Source organism: Aquarana catesbeiana, linkage group LG09 (assembly GCF_042186555.1).
Source record: "Aquarana catesbeiana isolate 2022-GZ linkage group LG09, ASM4218655v1, whole genome shotgun sequence".
In the NCBI taxonomy this organism is placed as follows: Eukaryota; Metazoa; Chordata; class Amphibia; order Anura; family Ranidae; genus Aquarana; species Aquarana catesbeiana.
In genome coordinates this window covers 250,326,167-250,345,017 of record NC_133332.1, presented here as the reverse complement: position 1 = coordinate 250,345,017, position 18,851 = coordinate 250,326,167, and the positions used below count along the sequence as shown (strand labels likewise).

General features: G+C 44.3%; 1 protein-coding gene across 8 annotated transcripts in view; it reads right to left on the bottom strand.

Moving 5' to 3' along the window:
* Positions 1–18,851, bottom strand: part of ATP2B3 (ATPase plasma membrane Ca2+ transporting 3) — a 469,026-nt gene that overhangs the window by 103,071 nt on the left and 347,104 nt on the right. For 5 of the 8 annotated variants that reach the window (XM_073600159.1, XM_073600154.1, XM_073600160.1 and 2 more), the window contains one exon: positions 10,674–10,715. The exons of the other annotated variants lie outside the window; for them this stretch is intronic. In XM_073600159.1, the coding sequence (XP_073456260.1) occupies positions 10,674–10,715 (42 nt within the window). The remainder of the gene's footprint in view (positions 1–10,673; positions 10,716–18,851) is intronic. 8 annotated transcript variants of the gene reach the window in all.

Below are 18,851 nucleotides of genomic sequence, written 5' to 3'. Positions count from 1 at the left end.
AGACCATCTGTTGAAAGCTACTGAACATGCTCCAGTTTCTGTTCCCTTTTAAGCTGTTAATTTTTTTTATAACTGTACAGCCCATGTGACTATAGAGCTGCACACGTGGGTGTATACACAGTGGTAAATGACACTCCCCCTCACTCCTCCCTTCCTCCCTATCCATGTCCTCAAATTGCTAAACGCTATGGCGGCAGGATATAAGATGGTGACTGATGGATGCTTCACCTCTCAGTTAGTTCCAGACAGTGGCGTCGCTATGGGGGGGGCGGGGGGTGCGGCCCGTAACCGGGTGACACCCACCAGAGGGTGACACCAGGCTCAGACAAGTGCCGGTAATGCGGCTCCCTCCTTCCCTTCTGGGATCTCTTCAGCTGCACGCAATGTGCAGGAAGAGTGGGGGAGGAGGGTGTGAGGCAGAGAGAGACAGGGTGCCCGGGATCCGACCTTCCCACACGCTACAATCACAATTTCCCCACTGGCTGCACTCACTAGAGACTGGGCTATAGCCGCCTCCTCCTGCTCCTTACAAGTACACAGACTGGGAGGAAGAGCCGTGGAGGAGGAGGGACACCGCTCTATAGCATCTGCCCGGGTCTAAGGTACTGTAAGTAACAACAGGAATATTGCAAGGGAGGGCATTGACGGGTAACATCTATGCTGCTAGGAGTGATTTTAGGGAGTGGTAGGGGTTAGAGGATATGTGCTGCGAGGGGGTTAGAACCAGTGCTAGAAGTAGGAGGGGGCAGATTTGAAGTTTGACCCCCCCCCAGCATAATTGCTCTTCCTTCCCAAAGCACACTCTAGCACATATCCTCCCCCCAATAAAAGATCCCACCCCAGCTTCATCCATTCCCCCTGATCCTGTCCCAGCTTCATCCACCCCCTCCAATGTCCCCTTTTTAAGGAAGTGTTATAATCCTCAAGTAGAAGGAGAGGAGGAGAAAGCACAGATCCACATAATGAATGAAGCAGGGAGATCCTTCCACTGCAAGTCCCAGGTAGAGCTTTGTCTCCAGCAAGAACAGTGAGTAGCACATTAGTGACCTTACCAAATCACATTCCAAACTCCTGAGACTAGCAGTCAAAGGCAGTAGGGCTTTAGATGATCTCATACTGCAAATATACAACTATTAGGCTGCAGGCACAGGCAGTGTCGGGACCAGTGGCGGCCGCTCCATTAGGGGAGCAGGGGCGCTGCCCACTTAATCCATGCACCCGGTCCCTAATCTACATGCAGGGCGTCGGATGCATGGATTTAAATGGGTTTTTATTTTTCTTGAAGCACGTGATTAGAGCCTGAGGCTCTAATTGTCTTCAAAAAAGGGTGAGCTTGGGGTGGGCTCGACTGACTGATCAACTGACCATACGAAGGGGAGGATGGTTTGTTTGCCGCCCCCCCAAAAAGCAGAGCACCAGCCACCACTGGTCGTGACAAGGTCACCTAAAGCCCAGGGTGAACATGACAAACTGCCATCCCCTCCCCCAAGGTGTATGAGCATTATGTGTCAGAACCCCCCCCAAAAAAATAGGAAGTGAGCATGCAGATTAGTGCCCAAGCATAAACCCCCCCTGCTTAAATCCCCCCTCCATCCCCCAAATCCCCCCAGCACACATGCCCCTCTGTTCCCAAATAAATCACCCCTCCTATCACAAATCCGCCTCGAATTTCCCCTCCGAGTACACATCCTCTCCTCTCCCTACTCCACATCCTCCTCCTAGCACAAATCCCCCCCAATTGCCCCTACTAGCACAATCCCCCCCCCCAAAAAAAACATGCTCTCATGCAAGCACAAATCCTCTACCCCCCTCTACCATATCACCTCTTTTAGCACAAACCCCCAAATCCTCCCACCTAGTACAAATCCTCTTCCAACCCCCCCAACATAAATCCCCCTGAATCATTACTCCTAGCACGCCCCCCTCCTAGAACAATACTTACGCCCTGCCGCCTCCCCCCCAAAATTCCCCCTCCCAACACAAATACCCTCCCCCCTCAATCTCCTTATGGTGCCCCCCCACCTCACACGATACCATAGTGCCCAGGGCAGCTGCCCCTTCTGCCCATCCCTTGTCCCGGCCCTGGGCACAGTGCTATCATCTGAGAGAATTTGAATACAAAAAGGTAATTTTTCAGGGCGCTGCTTAGGCACAATTAACATTACTAGATGTTCCCCATAACATAGCAAATCTACACTCTTTGACTTCAAGTCCACTTTAAGAGGGACAGTTCTGCCAACGCCAATACTCTAGGTCCGTAGACAAGAATGGCTAACCTTATTTTGATTATGTTTGTTTCTTAGTTGTCTTCCAAATCACAGACCTTAAAGAACCATGCAGCAACTGATTTCAGGCAACTAGCACTTTCAAAAGAATTTCACAAGGATCGGTATCTCTCCAGATGGCTTTCCTTTAACAACGCTAATTTATCTTAGCTGGTGTTTCAAAATCTTCAGTTCATTTTTTCAAGCTTCGGTCATGAGCTCCTGTTGGAACATCTTGTCACCGGTACAATCTGTAACCGGAGATCTCGCCTTACTCACCTAGAGAATTTACGTCAAGTACTGTGTCCAACCTGACTCTTTTTAATACTATTTTAATATTTTTCAAACTGTAATTGCAAACGTTCCACTGGGAAGTGTGAATATTTTCAATTCCTCATACCCATTTTTAAGCTGCCAGCAGGCCCTATCGAGATTGTATTGTTGTCATACAATTGTGCTTCTCAATGGAGGCTGCTATTTGACCATCAGGCCACTACCAAAACAACGAACCTGAGGCGTATAAATGCAGGCCCACAATAGAAGCCCTGTCATGCCTTATTGCTGTAATAGTACACACCCTGTTGTGCCTCATTCCTCATTTATGAAGTGGGCAGGGAAGAATGAGATGCCTGATTGGCTGAGGGCTACCATGCTGTGAACCATTATTTGGAAATAAACATTTAGAAAAGGGAAAAAATAAAGCCATAGTTCAATTCCTCCGCTGGGAAGGACTGATCAATAGTAGACTGCATTAACGCAACACACATCGGGGCTGAAATATAAAATCTGGAGCTAAAGGGAAGCCGTTGCCTTTGGGGACCAATCAGGCTTTATCTTTCACTCTCCGGGGAAAAAGGAAACAAAAAATTGAATTGCTTGCTATGGTACAAATCTCAACTTTTGCTCAAGTGTAATTAAATCAGTACCAGTACATACACTATATTACCAAAAGTATTGGGATGCCTGCCTTTACACGCGCATGAACTTTAATGCATCCCAGTCACTCATCCATGTCTTTATGGATCTTACTTTATGCACTGGTGCACAGTCATAGTTAATAAGGTTGAAAAAAGACACAAGTCCATATAGTTCAACCTTAAAAATAAATAAATAAAAAATAATATCATACAATCCCAAATACCCAATCCTATACCCACAGTTGGTCCAGAGGTAGGCAGAAAACCCAAGCAAAGCAATTTTCTACAGCAGGGGAAAAAATTCCTTCCTGATCCCAGAGAGGCAATCGGATTTTCCCTAGATCAACTTTACCTATAAATGTTTGTACCCAGTTATATTATGTATATTTAGGAAAGAATCCAGGCCTTTCTTAAAGCAATCTACTGAGCTGCTTATTAGCAGTCATGTTGGAACAGGAAGGGGCCATCCCCAAACTGTTCCCACAAAGTTGGGAGCATGAAATTGTCCAAAATGTCTTGGCATGCTGACGCCTTAAGAGTTCCCTTCACTGGAACAAAGGGGCCAAGTCCAACCCCACATCATAACTCCCCCCCCCCCACCAAATGATTTGGACCAGTGCACAAAGCAAGGTCCATAAACACCTGGATGAGTGAGTTTGGGGCAGAGGAACTTGACTGGCCTGCACAGAGTTCTGCCCTCAACCCAACAGAACATCTGTCAGTGCCTGACCTCACTAATGCGCTTCTGGAAGAATGGTCAAACATTCCCATAGACACACTCCTAAACCTTGTGGACAGCCTTCCCAGAAGAGTTGAAGCTGTTATAGCTGCAAAGGGTGGGCCAACTCGATATTGAATCCTACAGACTTATGCCGCGTACACACGAGCTGACTTTTCGATCGGACTGATCCAACGGACTTTCGGTAGACTTCCAACGGACTTTCCCAAAGAACGGACTTGCCTACACACGATCACATCAAAGTCCGACGGATTCGTATGTGATGATGTATGACCGGACTTAAATAAGGAAGTTGATAGCCAGTAGCCAATAGCTTCCCTAGCGTCGGTTTTCGTCCGTCAGACTAGCATACAGACGAGCGGACTTTTCGATAGGAACTGGAACTGAAAAAACATGTTCCAAATCTAAAGTCCGTCAGATTTTCGACCGGAAAAGTCTGCTGCAGGTCTGATGAAGCCCACACACGGTCGAATTGTCCGCCGGACCAGTCCAGTCGAAAAGTCTGTTCGTGTGTACGCGGCATAAGACTGGGATGCCATTAAAGTTTGTGTGCGTGTAAAGGCAGGCGGCCTTTGAGATATGTATAGGCATGCTTAGGATCTCTCCATAATTAACCCACACAATGTAGCCAATCAATGCAATTATAGGGTTTATGCGAAGTGTTATAGCCAATTTGCTAACTGGAGTATTGAGGTATACATCACTAAACCCAACCACACAGCAAACCAGGGCAGCAAAGTTGAAAAGAGTTGGGAGGAAAGGCATCCTTTCAGTGCCCAGAGGAAGAAGAAGTCTAACCCATGAACAGAAATGATTGCCCCTGCCTTTTATTGCTTGTTTTTTTTTTGCCCTCATTCCCCTTTTGATGCCCATGTACTGTCACCACTTCAATTAGGCAGTGGTGGCAATATACTAATAACTGTTTGCTGCACACCTATTGACACAACTACTCCCTCATTGCAGATGTGCTGACACAATTGTCTAATTTGTTCCCCACTGTCAAGATTGCTCATACAAGGTGGTATTAAAAAGTTTGACAGCAACAGATGGCAGCACCAGGGCTGCATGCACAGTCACAGGGAGCACTGACCTTCATAAGTCTGTGTGCCAAAAGACTTTATCCTGGGTACATCAGGAGCTGTGTAACTTGTGCTAGTCTGACCCCATGCGTTACTATGTCTGCTATTTCATCATGGACAGAAAGTTAGAACAAAGAGAAAATTCTGAAATTCTGAGTGAGACTGGGCAAATCTGCCACAGAGACGCTTGACAGCATTTGGCAAGTTTACGTGATGGTGCAATGAGTCGTTAAAGGTGTTTTGAGTGGCAGGCACGCATCAAGACTGGAAGAACATCACTGGAAGATGACAAGAGATCAGGAAGACCTTCAACGAGCTCAACTCCCAAAAATGTCAAAACCATTTGGCAACTTGTGGTTGACACACTTCGAAAAGAAGACTTCCAGGACACATTCCAGAAGTGTCAGGAACATTGGTAGCAATGTTTTGCTGTGCAAGGGGGCTATCTTGAAGGTGATAGTGTGTAAACATAGATAAATAAAGTACTTTATTGTAAACAGAGCTAGTCTCCAATCTTTTTGATACCACCTCGTAAGTATCTACATATTGTGGCAAGTGACTGTTTGCTGCCCATAATATAATAACAAAACTACAAGTGTGCTGCCAAATTACTGTCATGATTTTTGGCCATGTATTGTCATGATTCCCAGTGCATTGCCCACATATGGTCATGATTCCCAAAGCACTGCCCACATTCTACCATGGCTGTCATTGTGTAGCCCATGTATTGCGAAAATTGCTAGTGAATTGCATTGCCAAAGTACTTTCCACATATTTTCACCACTACCAGTGTGTTGCTCACATATTGGCAAAATTGCTTCCTTTGATCCATGATAAATGTTTAAGGGTCCCACTCAGGCTATGAAGGTCCGATGAGTTGGATGCCGCTGACTAGTGAGGGTGCAGGCTGAGGTAAGGTCCCTCCAGACCCAAAGCACGCTGCAAAAATAGAAAGAGATAGCCCGGCCATCGCACACCTCACCCGGCCTTAGTGGTTAGCAGGTAAAAGCATCCTCAGCTTCGATTCATCCAGACCACAACTCCAACATGTTTCGCCCCACCCCTGGGGCTTAATCATGAAAAATTGCTGCCTTGTGATATTTTTGTGATTTCCATCACATTGCCCATGCATTGCCATGAATGCAAATGCATTGCCTATATATTTTTACATAGTTACATAATTGGTAAGGTTGAATACAGACAACAGTCCATCCAGTTCAACCTGTGTAGGTGTGTGTGTGTAGAAAAATAATTTCCCATATCTCTGTATATTGTTTTCGCATACTTCCTGTGGAGAGTTCCACATCCTTACTGCCCTGACAGTGAAAAACGCTTCTCTTTCAGTCTCATCTTGTGGCCCCGTGTCCTCTTACACTCCCTGGGACTGACAAGTTTCATACTTATGATAGCGATGCACAAATATCTCAACGGTGATCCAAGCATATCTCCTCTCAAGCGTCTCTTCTCCAGGAAGAATAAATTTAGCACTTGCAATTTTACCTCATAATTGAGGTCCTCCAGTCCCTTTATTAATTTTGTAGCCCTTCTCTGGACTCTTTCCAGCTCCAGTACATCCTTTCTCAAGATTGGTGACCAGAACTGGATGGAATACTCCAGATGCGCTCGAACCAGAGTTTTATAAAGTAGCAGGATTATCGTTTTATCTCTGGAGTGAATTCCCTTTTTAAAGTGATTAACAAACATATCATACTTACCTCCACTGTGCAGCTCGTTTTGCACAGAGTGGCCCCAAACCTGCTCTTCGCCCCCCTGGCGGCTCTCGCGGCTCTTCCCCACATCAGATAACCCCCTGGGTGAAGCTCTCTCCCAGGGGGTTACCTAGCGGGCACGCTCCCGAGTCCAGCATTCGGCATCCACAGAGGCTGAATGCAAGACTCGGCCCCGCCCCCCACATCATTGGATTTGATTGACAGTAGTGGGAGCCAATGGCTGCACTGCTATCAATCTATCCAATCAAGAGCCGAAGAGCCGAGAACCCTGGGCAAAGAGACAGCGCGTCCTCGTGGGTCAAGTTCCAGGGCTCAGGCTGCTCTTGCTCTTGATTAAAAAAAAAAAAAAAAAAAAATACAAAATTAAAATTGGTGCCAACAGCTCAGTACTAAAAGGTTGGATTGCATGTTTCATTTGCTGAAGTACAAGACCTGATTGGTTGTCAGCTCCACATTTGAACAGTCTCAAACAGCACGGAGGTGGTAATTAGTGATAACATCCAGATGCAGATAAGGGAAACTTTACCATCAGCACAGAAGGAGGGATCTATGAACGAATAAGCAGAACGGGAGAGGGACACCCTACAACAGCAGCCATCCTGAGGCACCCACTCCCTTGCCTAATACCCCTTTGAGGGTGACGGAATCCGGTGAGTGGGGGAGCACGGGGGGGAGCACTTGAAGTCACCAGTTCCTGTATGCACAGAAGTCACCGAATATCACCCCCTGGATAGCTGGGAATGCATTATTAATCCTGACGCACCTAAATATTCCTTTTTTAAATAAGATTTTATTAAGAGTTTTTTCCTTGGTTTGGTTTTTCATTTCACAGATGCACTTTTTTGGACTTTTTACATGAATACTAAAGTTCGGACTTATGCTCCTATGGTTTTGCTCTTATGAATTGAGTCTATATGTAATCTAGCAATTATTAGCTTAATGTACCTTGTTTCATTTTTTGCACAGTGCACTTTTGTTACTATGGCCATGGGGATTATGAGGAGATCCCCACATGACTAATGGTAACCCCCAATTTTGCGGTATTTGATTGACACTTTTTGAACGTTGTAATAGAGGTGGAGCACTTTTTAATTAAATCTGCACAATTTGATATTTATTTAAGATACACAGAGGAGTCACACGTTCACGTTTAAGAAATATATAAATATCTTTCTACGCTATTATAATTTTAGCACATATGTAGGGGCAAGTCATTCACAATAGTACCCCCTTTTTTGTTTTTTGTTTCACATATTTATGCATTATTTGTAAGGTTTGGGCAAATTTATTAGAGTAGGGCAGCGCCAATTTCCCCAGTCTCTTTTCCAGTACATCCAATTAACTCCTAATTAGGAATTAATTAAGGGAAGGCAGCAGCCCCGATAAAATCCTAAGCGCAGACTTCTAATCGATTACTTCTCTGGACTCTTTCCAGCTCCAGTACATCCTTTCTCAAGATTGGTGACCAGAACTGGATGGAATACTCCAGATGCGCTCGAACCAGAGTTTTATAAAGTAGCAGGATTATCGTTTTATCTCTGGAGTGAATTCCCTTTTTAAAGTGATTAACAAACATATCATACTTACCTCCACTGTGCAGCTCGTTTTGCACAGAGTGGCCCCAAACCTGCTCTTCGCCCCCCTCTCGCGGCTCTTCCCCACATCAGATAACCCCCTGGGTGAAGCTCTCTCCCAGGGGGTTACCTAGCGGGCACGCTCCTGAGTCCAGCATTCGGCATCCACAGAGGCTGAATGCAAGACTCGGCCCCGCCCCCCACATCATTGGATTTGATTGACAGTAGTGGGAGCCAATGGCTGCACTGCTATCAATCTATCCAATCAAGAGCCGAAGAGCCGAGAACCCTGGGCAGAGAGACAGCGCGTCCTCGTGGGTCAAGTTCCAGGGCTCAGGTAAGTAAAACGGGGGGGCGGTCACTGCCAGGTGTTTTTTCACCTTAATGCATAGGATGCATTAAGGTGAAAAAACACATAGGTTTACAACCCACAGCTTGATATTGCCTGCTATTGCTCAGTCTGTCTTCTACTAGGACCCCGTCCCCTAGAGATCCTTCTGCATCCTGGAAGCCCCTAGGGTTTCCCCCCCTAATGAATAACCTGCGTTTATATTTTTACCCCCCCCCAAGTGCATTACCTTACATTTTATTCAATGTTAAACTTCATTTGCCATGCAGTAGCCCACTCGATTAATTTATTCAGGTCCTCTTGTAAAGTTTCTATATCCTGCTGTGTGTGTTCTCCCCTTATTGCCAACGTGTTGCCCAATTAAAGCCACATTTGAGTGTGTGCTTCCTTTATATATTACTACACATGTACTAGCAGGGCCGATGCTAGACTATTTAATGTGCTGTGAAATGCAGCCCCTAAAAACAAGGCTGTGACAGGCTTACCAGTCAAACTGCCCCATTCTGGTAAAAAAAACAATGGATGGTACCACCAGCAGTGGTACTTTGGAAATTAAAAGGTAATTACTGCAGACCAGAAAGGGTCTTCAACATCTTGGTGAGCTGACAGTATACCACACAGAAGCAGACTTACCATTTAAACCAGTCTTTCGCACTGTGTGGGACACTGGACTAACGGGTCTATTAGGTCTGTACATTTTTGAAAAGCATGTGGTTTGAGGCTGAGGCTCTAATTGTCTTGTTTTGGGTTGTCCTTGGGGCGCAGAGCACTGTGCCCCGAATGTTTGTTTTTAGCGAATCAATATTCGTCATTGTGTTACTTCCAGTTTCCCGCTTCTCGTCCCGTGTAAGGCATCCTCTGGTGAGTGCAGACTTGGAGGGGTTTATTTGCGCCCCCCATACATTTTTTAGCACCAGCCACCATTGACCACCGGTGCCTCCACAAGAGGCCAAATGACCTGCCAAGCCATCCTATATACTCTCCATAGGAGAGCGCACTACCCACACCAGTTCCCTATCCACTGTGTGGCGCTTGCCCGGTATAAAACCCACAGTTCAATTGTGCATGTGCAAGATGGTCAATTTGTGCATTCGAAGTAGAACAGATGACCGCCGCTGCCGTCTTGAAAGAGGGCATGGCGGCAGCAAACCAATTCGTATCTTCGGAAACAACCATGACTCAAAAAAAAAAAAAAAAAAAAAAAGTTCTAGCATATACACAATAGTTTGTAGACGCGATAACTTTTGCGCAAACCAATCAATATACACTTATTGAGATTGTTTTTTTGCCAAAAATATGTAGCAAAATACATATTGCCCTAAATTGATGAACAAACTTTCTATGCAAAGGGCCAGTTTACTGTCCTTCAAGCTTTGGGGGGGGGGGGCAGACTGTGGCCAGGGAAGTAGGAAATGCAACGGCATCAGTGCCCCATCATTGGTTTTAATGGGAGGAATAGTGCCCTATCGTTGATATCAGTGAGAATAGTGCACCATTGTTGATATCAGTGGGAGAATAGTGGCCCATTGTTGATATTAGTGAGAATAGTGCCCTATTGTTGATATCAATGAGAATAGTGCCCCATTGTTGATATCAGTGAGAATAGTGCCCCATCATTGATATCAGTGAGAATAGTGCCCTATTGTTGATATCAGTGAGACTAGTACCCTTTTATTGATATCAGTGAGAATAGTGCCTCATCGTTGATATCAGTGATAATAGCGCCCCATTGATGGTGTCAGCAGGAGGAATGGTGCTCCATCATTGTGGCATTTTGGTTGTCTTTATCTGGCCTTTGGGGCACTATTCCAGCGACTGACACCAGTTTGACATTTTACAGACACTGTAGACCAGTGGTCTCTATTTTCCACCATTATTTATTGGCCTCCTTTTGGCGATGGCAACCCTTGTTCCTCCTTGGGAAGCAAAATTTAGGTCTATGTTATTTTATTATTGCGTCATCCTCACAGCACGGCACTGATGTTCTGGTGTCATTAGACTATGAGAGGAATCCACATTACCTTTGTTTTGAATATTCTCCACTGCCCCATCCTGCTGCTTTCCTACAACAAAAGAGGGGTGACAAACACAAGACATGAAAACAGACAAGACACACTGAGCACAGTAGCCACAGAAGACATACGTACGGTATGGTGGGATAGTTGGGCCATGCTAAATAACAGCCAAAGCAACATCAAACATGGAACAGTGAGTGGCTAATGGAAAGGGGGTGGGACATCGCCAAATTCCAGGAAGGGGAACCATTAAAAAAACAAAAGCATTTTGAAAGGATATTTACACCTATCTGCAGATTTACTGTATCTTTGCCTCTTCAAACAGGTGAACATTGTGTATTTAAAACGGTCTGTGAAGGTTCTCATTTGTCCAAGTCATGGAATATCTAATAATAGTCACATTCAACTGGACCTTTTCTGTAATGATGAAGATGTTTAGCAGGTTGTTCAAGCCATTCTTCAGTTCTAATGAGTGTCAGGAAATTACCCCAACATTGACGTCCACAGAGTTAGCACCAACACCTTGATCCAATTACAATGAAAAGGCAGATGTTATTGTCTGACGACAGGATGGGAGGTGCGAAAATTGTGGAACCCTATTCTAGTCATAAAATTCCATCCATAATGTCAGGAAAGTTAAATAAATGTTAATCCTAATAAAGGTGTGAGCTACATAGTTAGTCTGGTTGAAAAAAGACACAAGTCCATCCAGTTTAACCATTAAAAAAGAGAGAAAAAAAATCATACAATCCTATATACAATAAATTCAGTTCCTCTAATCTTTCCTCAAAGCTGAGCTCCTCCATGCCTCTTATCAGTTTGGTTGCCCTTCTCTGCACTTTCTCCAGTTCCCCGATATCCTTTTTGAGAACTGGTGCCCAAAACTGAACTGCATATTCCAGATGAGGTCTTACCAATGATTTGTCCAGAGGCAAAATGATATCTCTCTCTCTGGAGTCCATACCTCTCTTAATACAAGAAAGGACTTTGCTCGCTTTGGAAACCGCAGCTTGGCATTGCATGTTATTATTAAGCTTATGTTCTACAAAAAACCCCCAGATCCTTCTATACTATTTATTTCCCTAGTTGTACTCCTCTTAGTATGTATGATGCATGCATATTCTTAGCCTCCCAAGTGGATAACTTTACATTTATCAACACTGAACCTCATTTGCCACCTAGTTACTCAATTAAACAGTGCCTTGAGGTCGGCTTGTAAGTTGAAGACATCATGTAAGGACGTTATTCCAATGCATAGCTTGGTGAGCTGTTGTCAAAATGCTGGGGTAGATATGTTTAACCACTTTAGGACCAGACCTTTTCTGATATTTTTGGCTTACGTGTAAAAATACCTTTTTTTTTTTTTTGCTATAAAGTTCATTAAAACTTCCTAACATTTTTAAGCAAAGGCCCTAGAGAATTAAATGGTGGGTTTTTGCAATTTTTTAATGTCACACAGTACTTGCGCAGCAGTTTTTCAAACGTAATTTTTTGAGAAAAAAAATACACTTTAATGAATTTGAATGCACAAAAACCCAAAATAAATATAAAAGATGATGTTACACCAAATAAATAGATATCTAACATGTCACGCTTTAAAATTGCGCACACTCATATCCATAGGCAACGCTTCAATAGCCTTTAGGCCCCTTTCACACGAGGTCGGACTCCGTTTCTACGGAGCCTGCCTCGGTCCGCCGGCTCAGCGGGAGATCTGTCCGTCCGCCGGCTCAGCGGGAGATCTGTCCGTTGATCTCCGCTGAGCCGGCGGATGACAGGTCCCTCTCTGCTCACTGAGCGGGGAGGGGCTTGTCAGGCGCCGCTGCCGCCTATGGAGGGATCGGACAAAAACGGACAGCATGTCCATTTTCATCAGATCTCACCCGATCCACCAGCGACGGACCTGGACGTAGAGCCATCTGTCTGCTTTTAGCGGATCGGACCGGGTCGGATGTCAGCAGACATGTCTCTGCTGACATCCGACGCTCCATAGGCTAACATGGAGCGCCCGTTCAGGTCCGCCGTCAAAACTGACAGGCGGACCTGAACGGTCTGATCGTGTGAAAGGGGCCTTACAGGATACTTTAGAGTAGGGCTCTTTCACACTGATACGTTTTTCCTGTGTATTTACCTTGCAGGAAAAATGTTTCCCCTTTGAGGCTGGGATCACACTATTGAAAAATGGATGAGGGTTTTCCCCGCATCCAATTCACATGTCAGCAGCCTGTGACTGGCTCTCAATGGAGTCGGTTCACACAGCTCCTGAATGGCTGCAGAGCCGTCTGCACAGGAATCCTATGTGTCTTTTGGTCCTTTTCAGGTCCGAATTCAGTCAAAAATTCAGACCGAAATCGGACCAGAAACGGTGAACAGGAAGGCACCAGACCCCCTGCTGTGAGACGCTCCGCACGACAGTGTGAACCCAGCCTAAGAGAGCGCTCCATTATGCAGCTCTGAAAAGCCCCAGGGGGGGAACCAAGGTGAGTTGATAACAGATACCATTGGAAAATTATACCTTCATATTGTCAAGATCTAAAAGACTTGTTTTTTGAGAGGGGATGTCAAAATGTAAAGTTGTCTATGATGCTTTAGTACCCATACATTTAAATGGACTTAGCTATGGGTGAGTACAAATTCCAAATGGACCCATCGTTTTTGAGAGGTATGAAGGTGCCACTCTTAATGCCCTTGTGAGGATTACTGCTTCATGGTATTTGTTAACATTTCAGAAGGCTCAGCCCTCCATCTGACTTGGGTCTACACAAGAGTTTAATGTTTAGGCTTGGTTTTGCTTCTTTGCAAGAACTACATTTCTGATTGTAGCCAAGAAGGAAGTGGGATAGGAAGCATCTGCATGTGGAATAATATTCTCGGGAGTATGATCATCGTTATAATATTTATGTGACCCAGCCAAGTGAAGTGGGGACCCTTGCTGTGAGCCGCTCCACACAGAGATGTGAACCCAGCCTAAATCCTATGGGATTTTTCACACCATTGGCGCTGTGGGTGGGGTGCGTTTTGAAAAACCCTGCGTGCTGCAAAAAACACAGCTTCCCATTGAAATTATTGTAAATCACGGTAAAATTGCATTTTTGGTGCGTTTTTCAGTCACATGTCTGTTTTTCATAGGTGCAGGTGGCCCAAAAATGCACCAGAAATGCTCAGGAAACGCATCTGAAACATTTGCTACAGAGCAGTGTGAAAGCGACCTTGCACAGAGGATCTGGTGCTAGAATTATTGCTCTCACTCTGATGTTCGTGTCAATAACTCACGTGTGATGCGATGGGCGTTTATGTATGCATGCCGGACCGATGCATGTGTTGGCCTTTGCGCACAAGCATGGTGGGACAGTGGCGCTTTTAAAAAAAAATAATTTTATTATTTATTTTCTTTACTTTTTTTTATTTTTACAGTGTCTACATTTTTTTTGCTCCCTTTTATTGCTGTCACAGAGACAGAGATCCATTTGGTCAGATGCTTATTTACATGCTGGGGGAATCAGAAATCTGAACTGAAGCCAGTGGTTTGGCCAACTTACCATAGAGGTGATCAGGGGCTGGATCTTCCCCTCGTCACTTTCGTTTTTTAATACCATAGAGATGATCGGGGAAGATCCGGCCCCTGATGACCTCTATGGTAAATCAGCTGAACCACTGGCTTCAGTGCAGATTTCAAATACCATAGAGATGATCGGGGAAGATCCGGTCCCCAATCACCTCTATGTAAGCCAGCTAAACCACTGGCTTCGGTCAAGGGCTATCTGGTGGGACAGGAGAGCCTGGAAAAGGCACCGGAGGGTGGCGGGAGGGTGGCACACCCTTCTGCCACCTGTAAAAGCAATCTAGCGGCTAAGGTAAAGGGACATTTTTTTCAGGACAGTAATACAGTATCTCACAAACGTGAGTACACCCCTAACATTTTTGTAAATATTTTATTATTTCTTTTCATGTGACAACACTGAAGAAATGACACTTTGCTACAATGTAAAGTAGTGAGTGCACAGCTTGTATAACAGTGTAAATTTGCTGTCCCCTCAAAATAACTCAACACACAGCCATTCATGTCTAAACCGCTGGCAACAAAAGTGAGTACACCCCTAAGTGAAAATGTCCAAATTGGGCCCAATTAGCCATTTTCCCTCCCTGGTGTCATGTGGCTCGTTAGTATTACAAGGTCTCAGGTGTGAAAGGGGAGCAGGTGTGTTAAATTTGGTGTTATCGCTCTCACTCTTTCATACTGGTCACTGGAAGTTCAACATAGCACCTCATGGCAAAGAACACTCTGGGGATCTGAAAAAAAGAATTGTTGCTCTACATAAAGATTGCCTAGGCTATAAGAATGCCAAGACCCTAAAACTGAGCTACAGCACGGTGGCCAAGAGCATACAGTGGTCGATCAAAGAAGTCATCCTCAGCAACATATCCAGAGGTTGTCTTTAGGAAATAGACGAATGAGTGCTGCCAGCATTGCTGCAGAGGTTGAAGCGGTGGGAGGTCAGCCTGTCAGTGCTCAGACCATACGCCGCACACTGCATCAAATTGGTCTGCATGGCTGTCGATGATGCACAAGAAAGCCCGCACATAGTTTGCTGAAGACAAGCAGACTAAAAACATGGATTACTGGAACCATGTCCTGTGGTCTGATGAGACGAAGATAAACTTATTTGGTTCAGATGATGACAAGCGTGTGTGGCGGCAACCAGGTGAGGAGTACAAAGACAAGTGTGTCTTGCCTACAGTCAAGCATGGTGGTGGGAGTGTCATGGTCTGGGGCTGCATGAGTGCTGGTGGCACTGGGGAGCTACAGTTCATTGAGGGAACCATGAATGCCAACATGTACTGTGACATACTGAATCAGAGCATGATCCCCTCCCTTTGGAGACTGGGCCACATGGCAGTATTCCAACATGATAATGACCCCAAACACACCTCCAAGATGACCACTGCCTTGCTAAAGAAGCTGAGGGTAAAGGTGATGTACTGACCAAGCATGTCTCCAGACCTAAACCCTATTGAGCATCTGTGGGGAATCCTTAAATGGAAGGTGGAGGAGCGCAATGTCTCTAATATCCACCAGCTCCGTGATGTCATCATGGAGGAGGGGAAGAGGACTCCAGTGACAACCTGTGAAGCTCTGGTGAACTCGATGCCCAAGAGGGTTAAGTCAGTGCTGGAAAATAATGGTGGCCATACAAAACGTTGACACTTTTGGCCGAGTTTGGACATTTTCACTTAGGGGTGTACTCACTTTTATTGCCAGCAGTTTAGACATTAATGGCTGTGTGTTGAGTTATTTTGAGGGGACAGCAAATTTACACTGTTATACAAGTTGTACACTCACTACTTTACATTGTAGCAAAGTGTCATTTCTTCAGTGTTGTCACATGAAAAGATAGAATACAATATTTACAAAAATGTGAGGGGTGTACTCTCTTTTGTGAGATACTGTATGTACATTTTGGACAGAGTAGACAACTGGTTCACAAGAGGCATGAAAGAGGTCATTTATATCAAATTAGAACATCCATCATTGAGCAGGGGCCTTTAACATCATCTGCCTCCCATATGTAATGCCGTTTTAACATCTCCACCAAAACATTTTGACAACAATTCACACCTTCAGTCTTGTAAATTGAAGGATTAATATTTATGAAGCCTTCCTGACACCAAGATAAGGATTATGTAAACTAATATAAAGATAGTTCCACCTTTTTCATCCCATCCTTTCCTTAAACAATAGCATCTGCCTTTCCATGGTAGTTGGATCAAGGTGTCTGTGCTACCAGTGTGGATATAATTGCTTGGTTATCCTCCTGACACTCGTTAGAACTGATAAAGTGGCTTGGATAAGCAATAAAACATCTTCTACAGAACAAGTCCCGTTGCATATGACTACTAACTGATATGTTCTTAAAACTGTTCCCATAATGCACATAAACAAAGATGTCTCCTCCTAACTGTTCTTAAATGAAGCAGCTAAATTAGCAAACAGGAAATAAGGGTGCCATAAAAGAAAACAGGACGGCGACGTTTTGGCAACTGAGACATGGAAATAGTTATGCGGTCTTGATGAAACTTTAAAATAGACAAATCTGATGGTGGGTTAATATTTGATTTGAACATGTTTGTGCTGTTTTCAGTCTATCTACTATCTATGTCAACCAATCCATATAGTGTATATTAAGAGAAAGGTTTGGGCCTTCAAACGTTTCATAATTTTTCCAGACCGCCGTGGCGACACTAGGAATTATTTCTACCACTTTCTCCTCTTAAAACATATAATCGGAAAATCAGAAAATTGGACTGAAATCAAAAAATGAATTACACTCAGCACTGGAACGGACAGACGTCACATTTTATCTGCCAACTTCTTAGCAGAAATAAACTAGCAAAAGCTATTTGCCGATTTGCAGAGCTCTGTCATCTAAAATACTTCTGGTAAATTAGCGACACTGACAGCTCCTGCTGCAAAGTTTACCTGTCACCTACCTTGTCAAGGCAGACATTCCATGGGACAAACCCCTATTCATGATATAACATGGAGCACATACTTTCCCCATTAAACTACTGAGGATCCTGAGCCTTAAAATAGGGAACCCTCACCCCTATTATGTGTGGCAGGCAGGGGCGTTGCTAGGTCTACAAAAGATCTGGGGCTAGAGCCCATAGCAGCATAGTAAAGAAAGTCATACACTTGGGCAGGCATTCACATGTATATACAGTAATATACGTGTTTGTGTGTGTGTATGTATATTTCCCCAGAGAGCCTCCTCCTTACATCAGGGTACCCAGAGAGCCCCCCACTTACATTAGGGTTCCCACAGAGCCTCCCCCTTGCATTAGGGTCCCCAGAGAGCCTCCCCTCCCCTTTGGGACCCCTGCAGAGACTCGGGGCTAGGGGAATCAGATTCGGGGCTATAGCCCCAAAAGCCACCCCCTAGCGACACCACTGGTGGCAGGTATATTTTACAGAGTCAATCCGCCAAAAATGTGGATGCTGCTGGACCTAAATATAAAATGTCACAGTGGCCAAGTGGCTAGCACTTCCGCATAGCAGCACTAGGTGCGCTGGTTCAAATGCCAACCACGACACTACCTGCCTGGAGATTGCATGTTCTCCCTGTGCCGGAGTGGGTTTCTCACGAGTACTCCAGTTTCTTCCCACACTCCAAAGACATGCAAGTAGGCCAATTGGCTCCTGTCTAAATTGGACCTATGAATGAGAGTTAGGGACCTTAGATTGTAAGCTCCTTGAGGGCAGGGACTGATGCGAATGTACAATATATATGTAAAGTGCTTCGTAAATTGGAAGCGCTATATAAGTATCTGTAATAAATAAATAAAAGAAAAAGTAGACTCAAATCTTGACACCAAGTTTATTTGAACATTCTCCCCATTGCCCTAATGTACAATCTTCTGAAAACTTCATTATTTTACCTACCACTGCTCCAGGTTTAGTGGAGTGCTTGAGTATATAAAAAAACATGAGTATATAAAATCATTTCTCAGCAAAATATATTAGAGCAATGGGCATAATATAAAAAAAATGGACACAGGTCAGGGTTACGCCTTGTTTTAAGATGGTCCTAGTGCGGTTCCTACTTTTAACTAGTGCAGTTCCTACTTCTAACTTCTTGCTGATGCATTTTCTGTAATTAAAAATAACTGAAAATTTTGTGAAGTTTCAGGTGCAGAGAGTTTACTACAGGATAACCTGAAACAAGGAGCTGATTTGTGATTAAGCCCGGAGTGTCTTCCCAAAACTGAAATCTGAATTTTGAGCTTACTTTGGTCTACATGTTAATAGAGTTCAGCCTAACCTAGATCATACCATCTATTAAATATCCATCTGACTATACTGAATGTTCCCATATTTGAGACATACAATTAAGCTGCTTAATTTCTGTTTGAATTGTTCCTCAAATGTTTTTCATGTCTTTTATTGTATAGCATTCAGATGAAGTTAAATTTGACCAAGAACACTGAGTTTTTTAAGGTCATCATGACTACAATATAATAGGAAATTGGAAAAAGAGCGCTGACCCATAAGGTTATCTGACTGGTTTTGCTATCTTATCTTAAGGTATTCATGTTGATGTAGGTAATCTGGATCTTGGGCATGTGGCTTCTACACCCCAGAATATTCCCAGGGTCTCCTTGGCTTGAAATGTAATGTAACAAAAT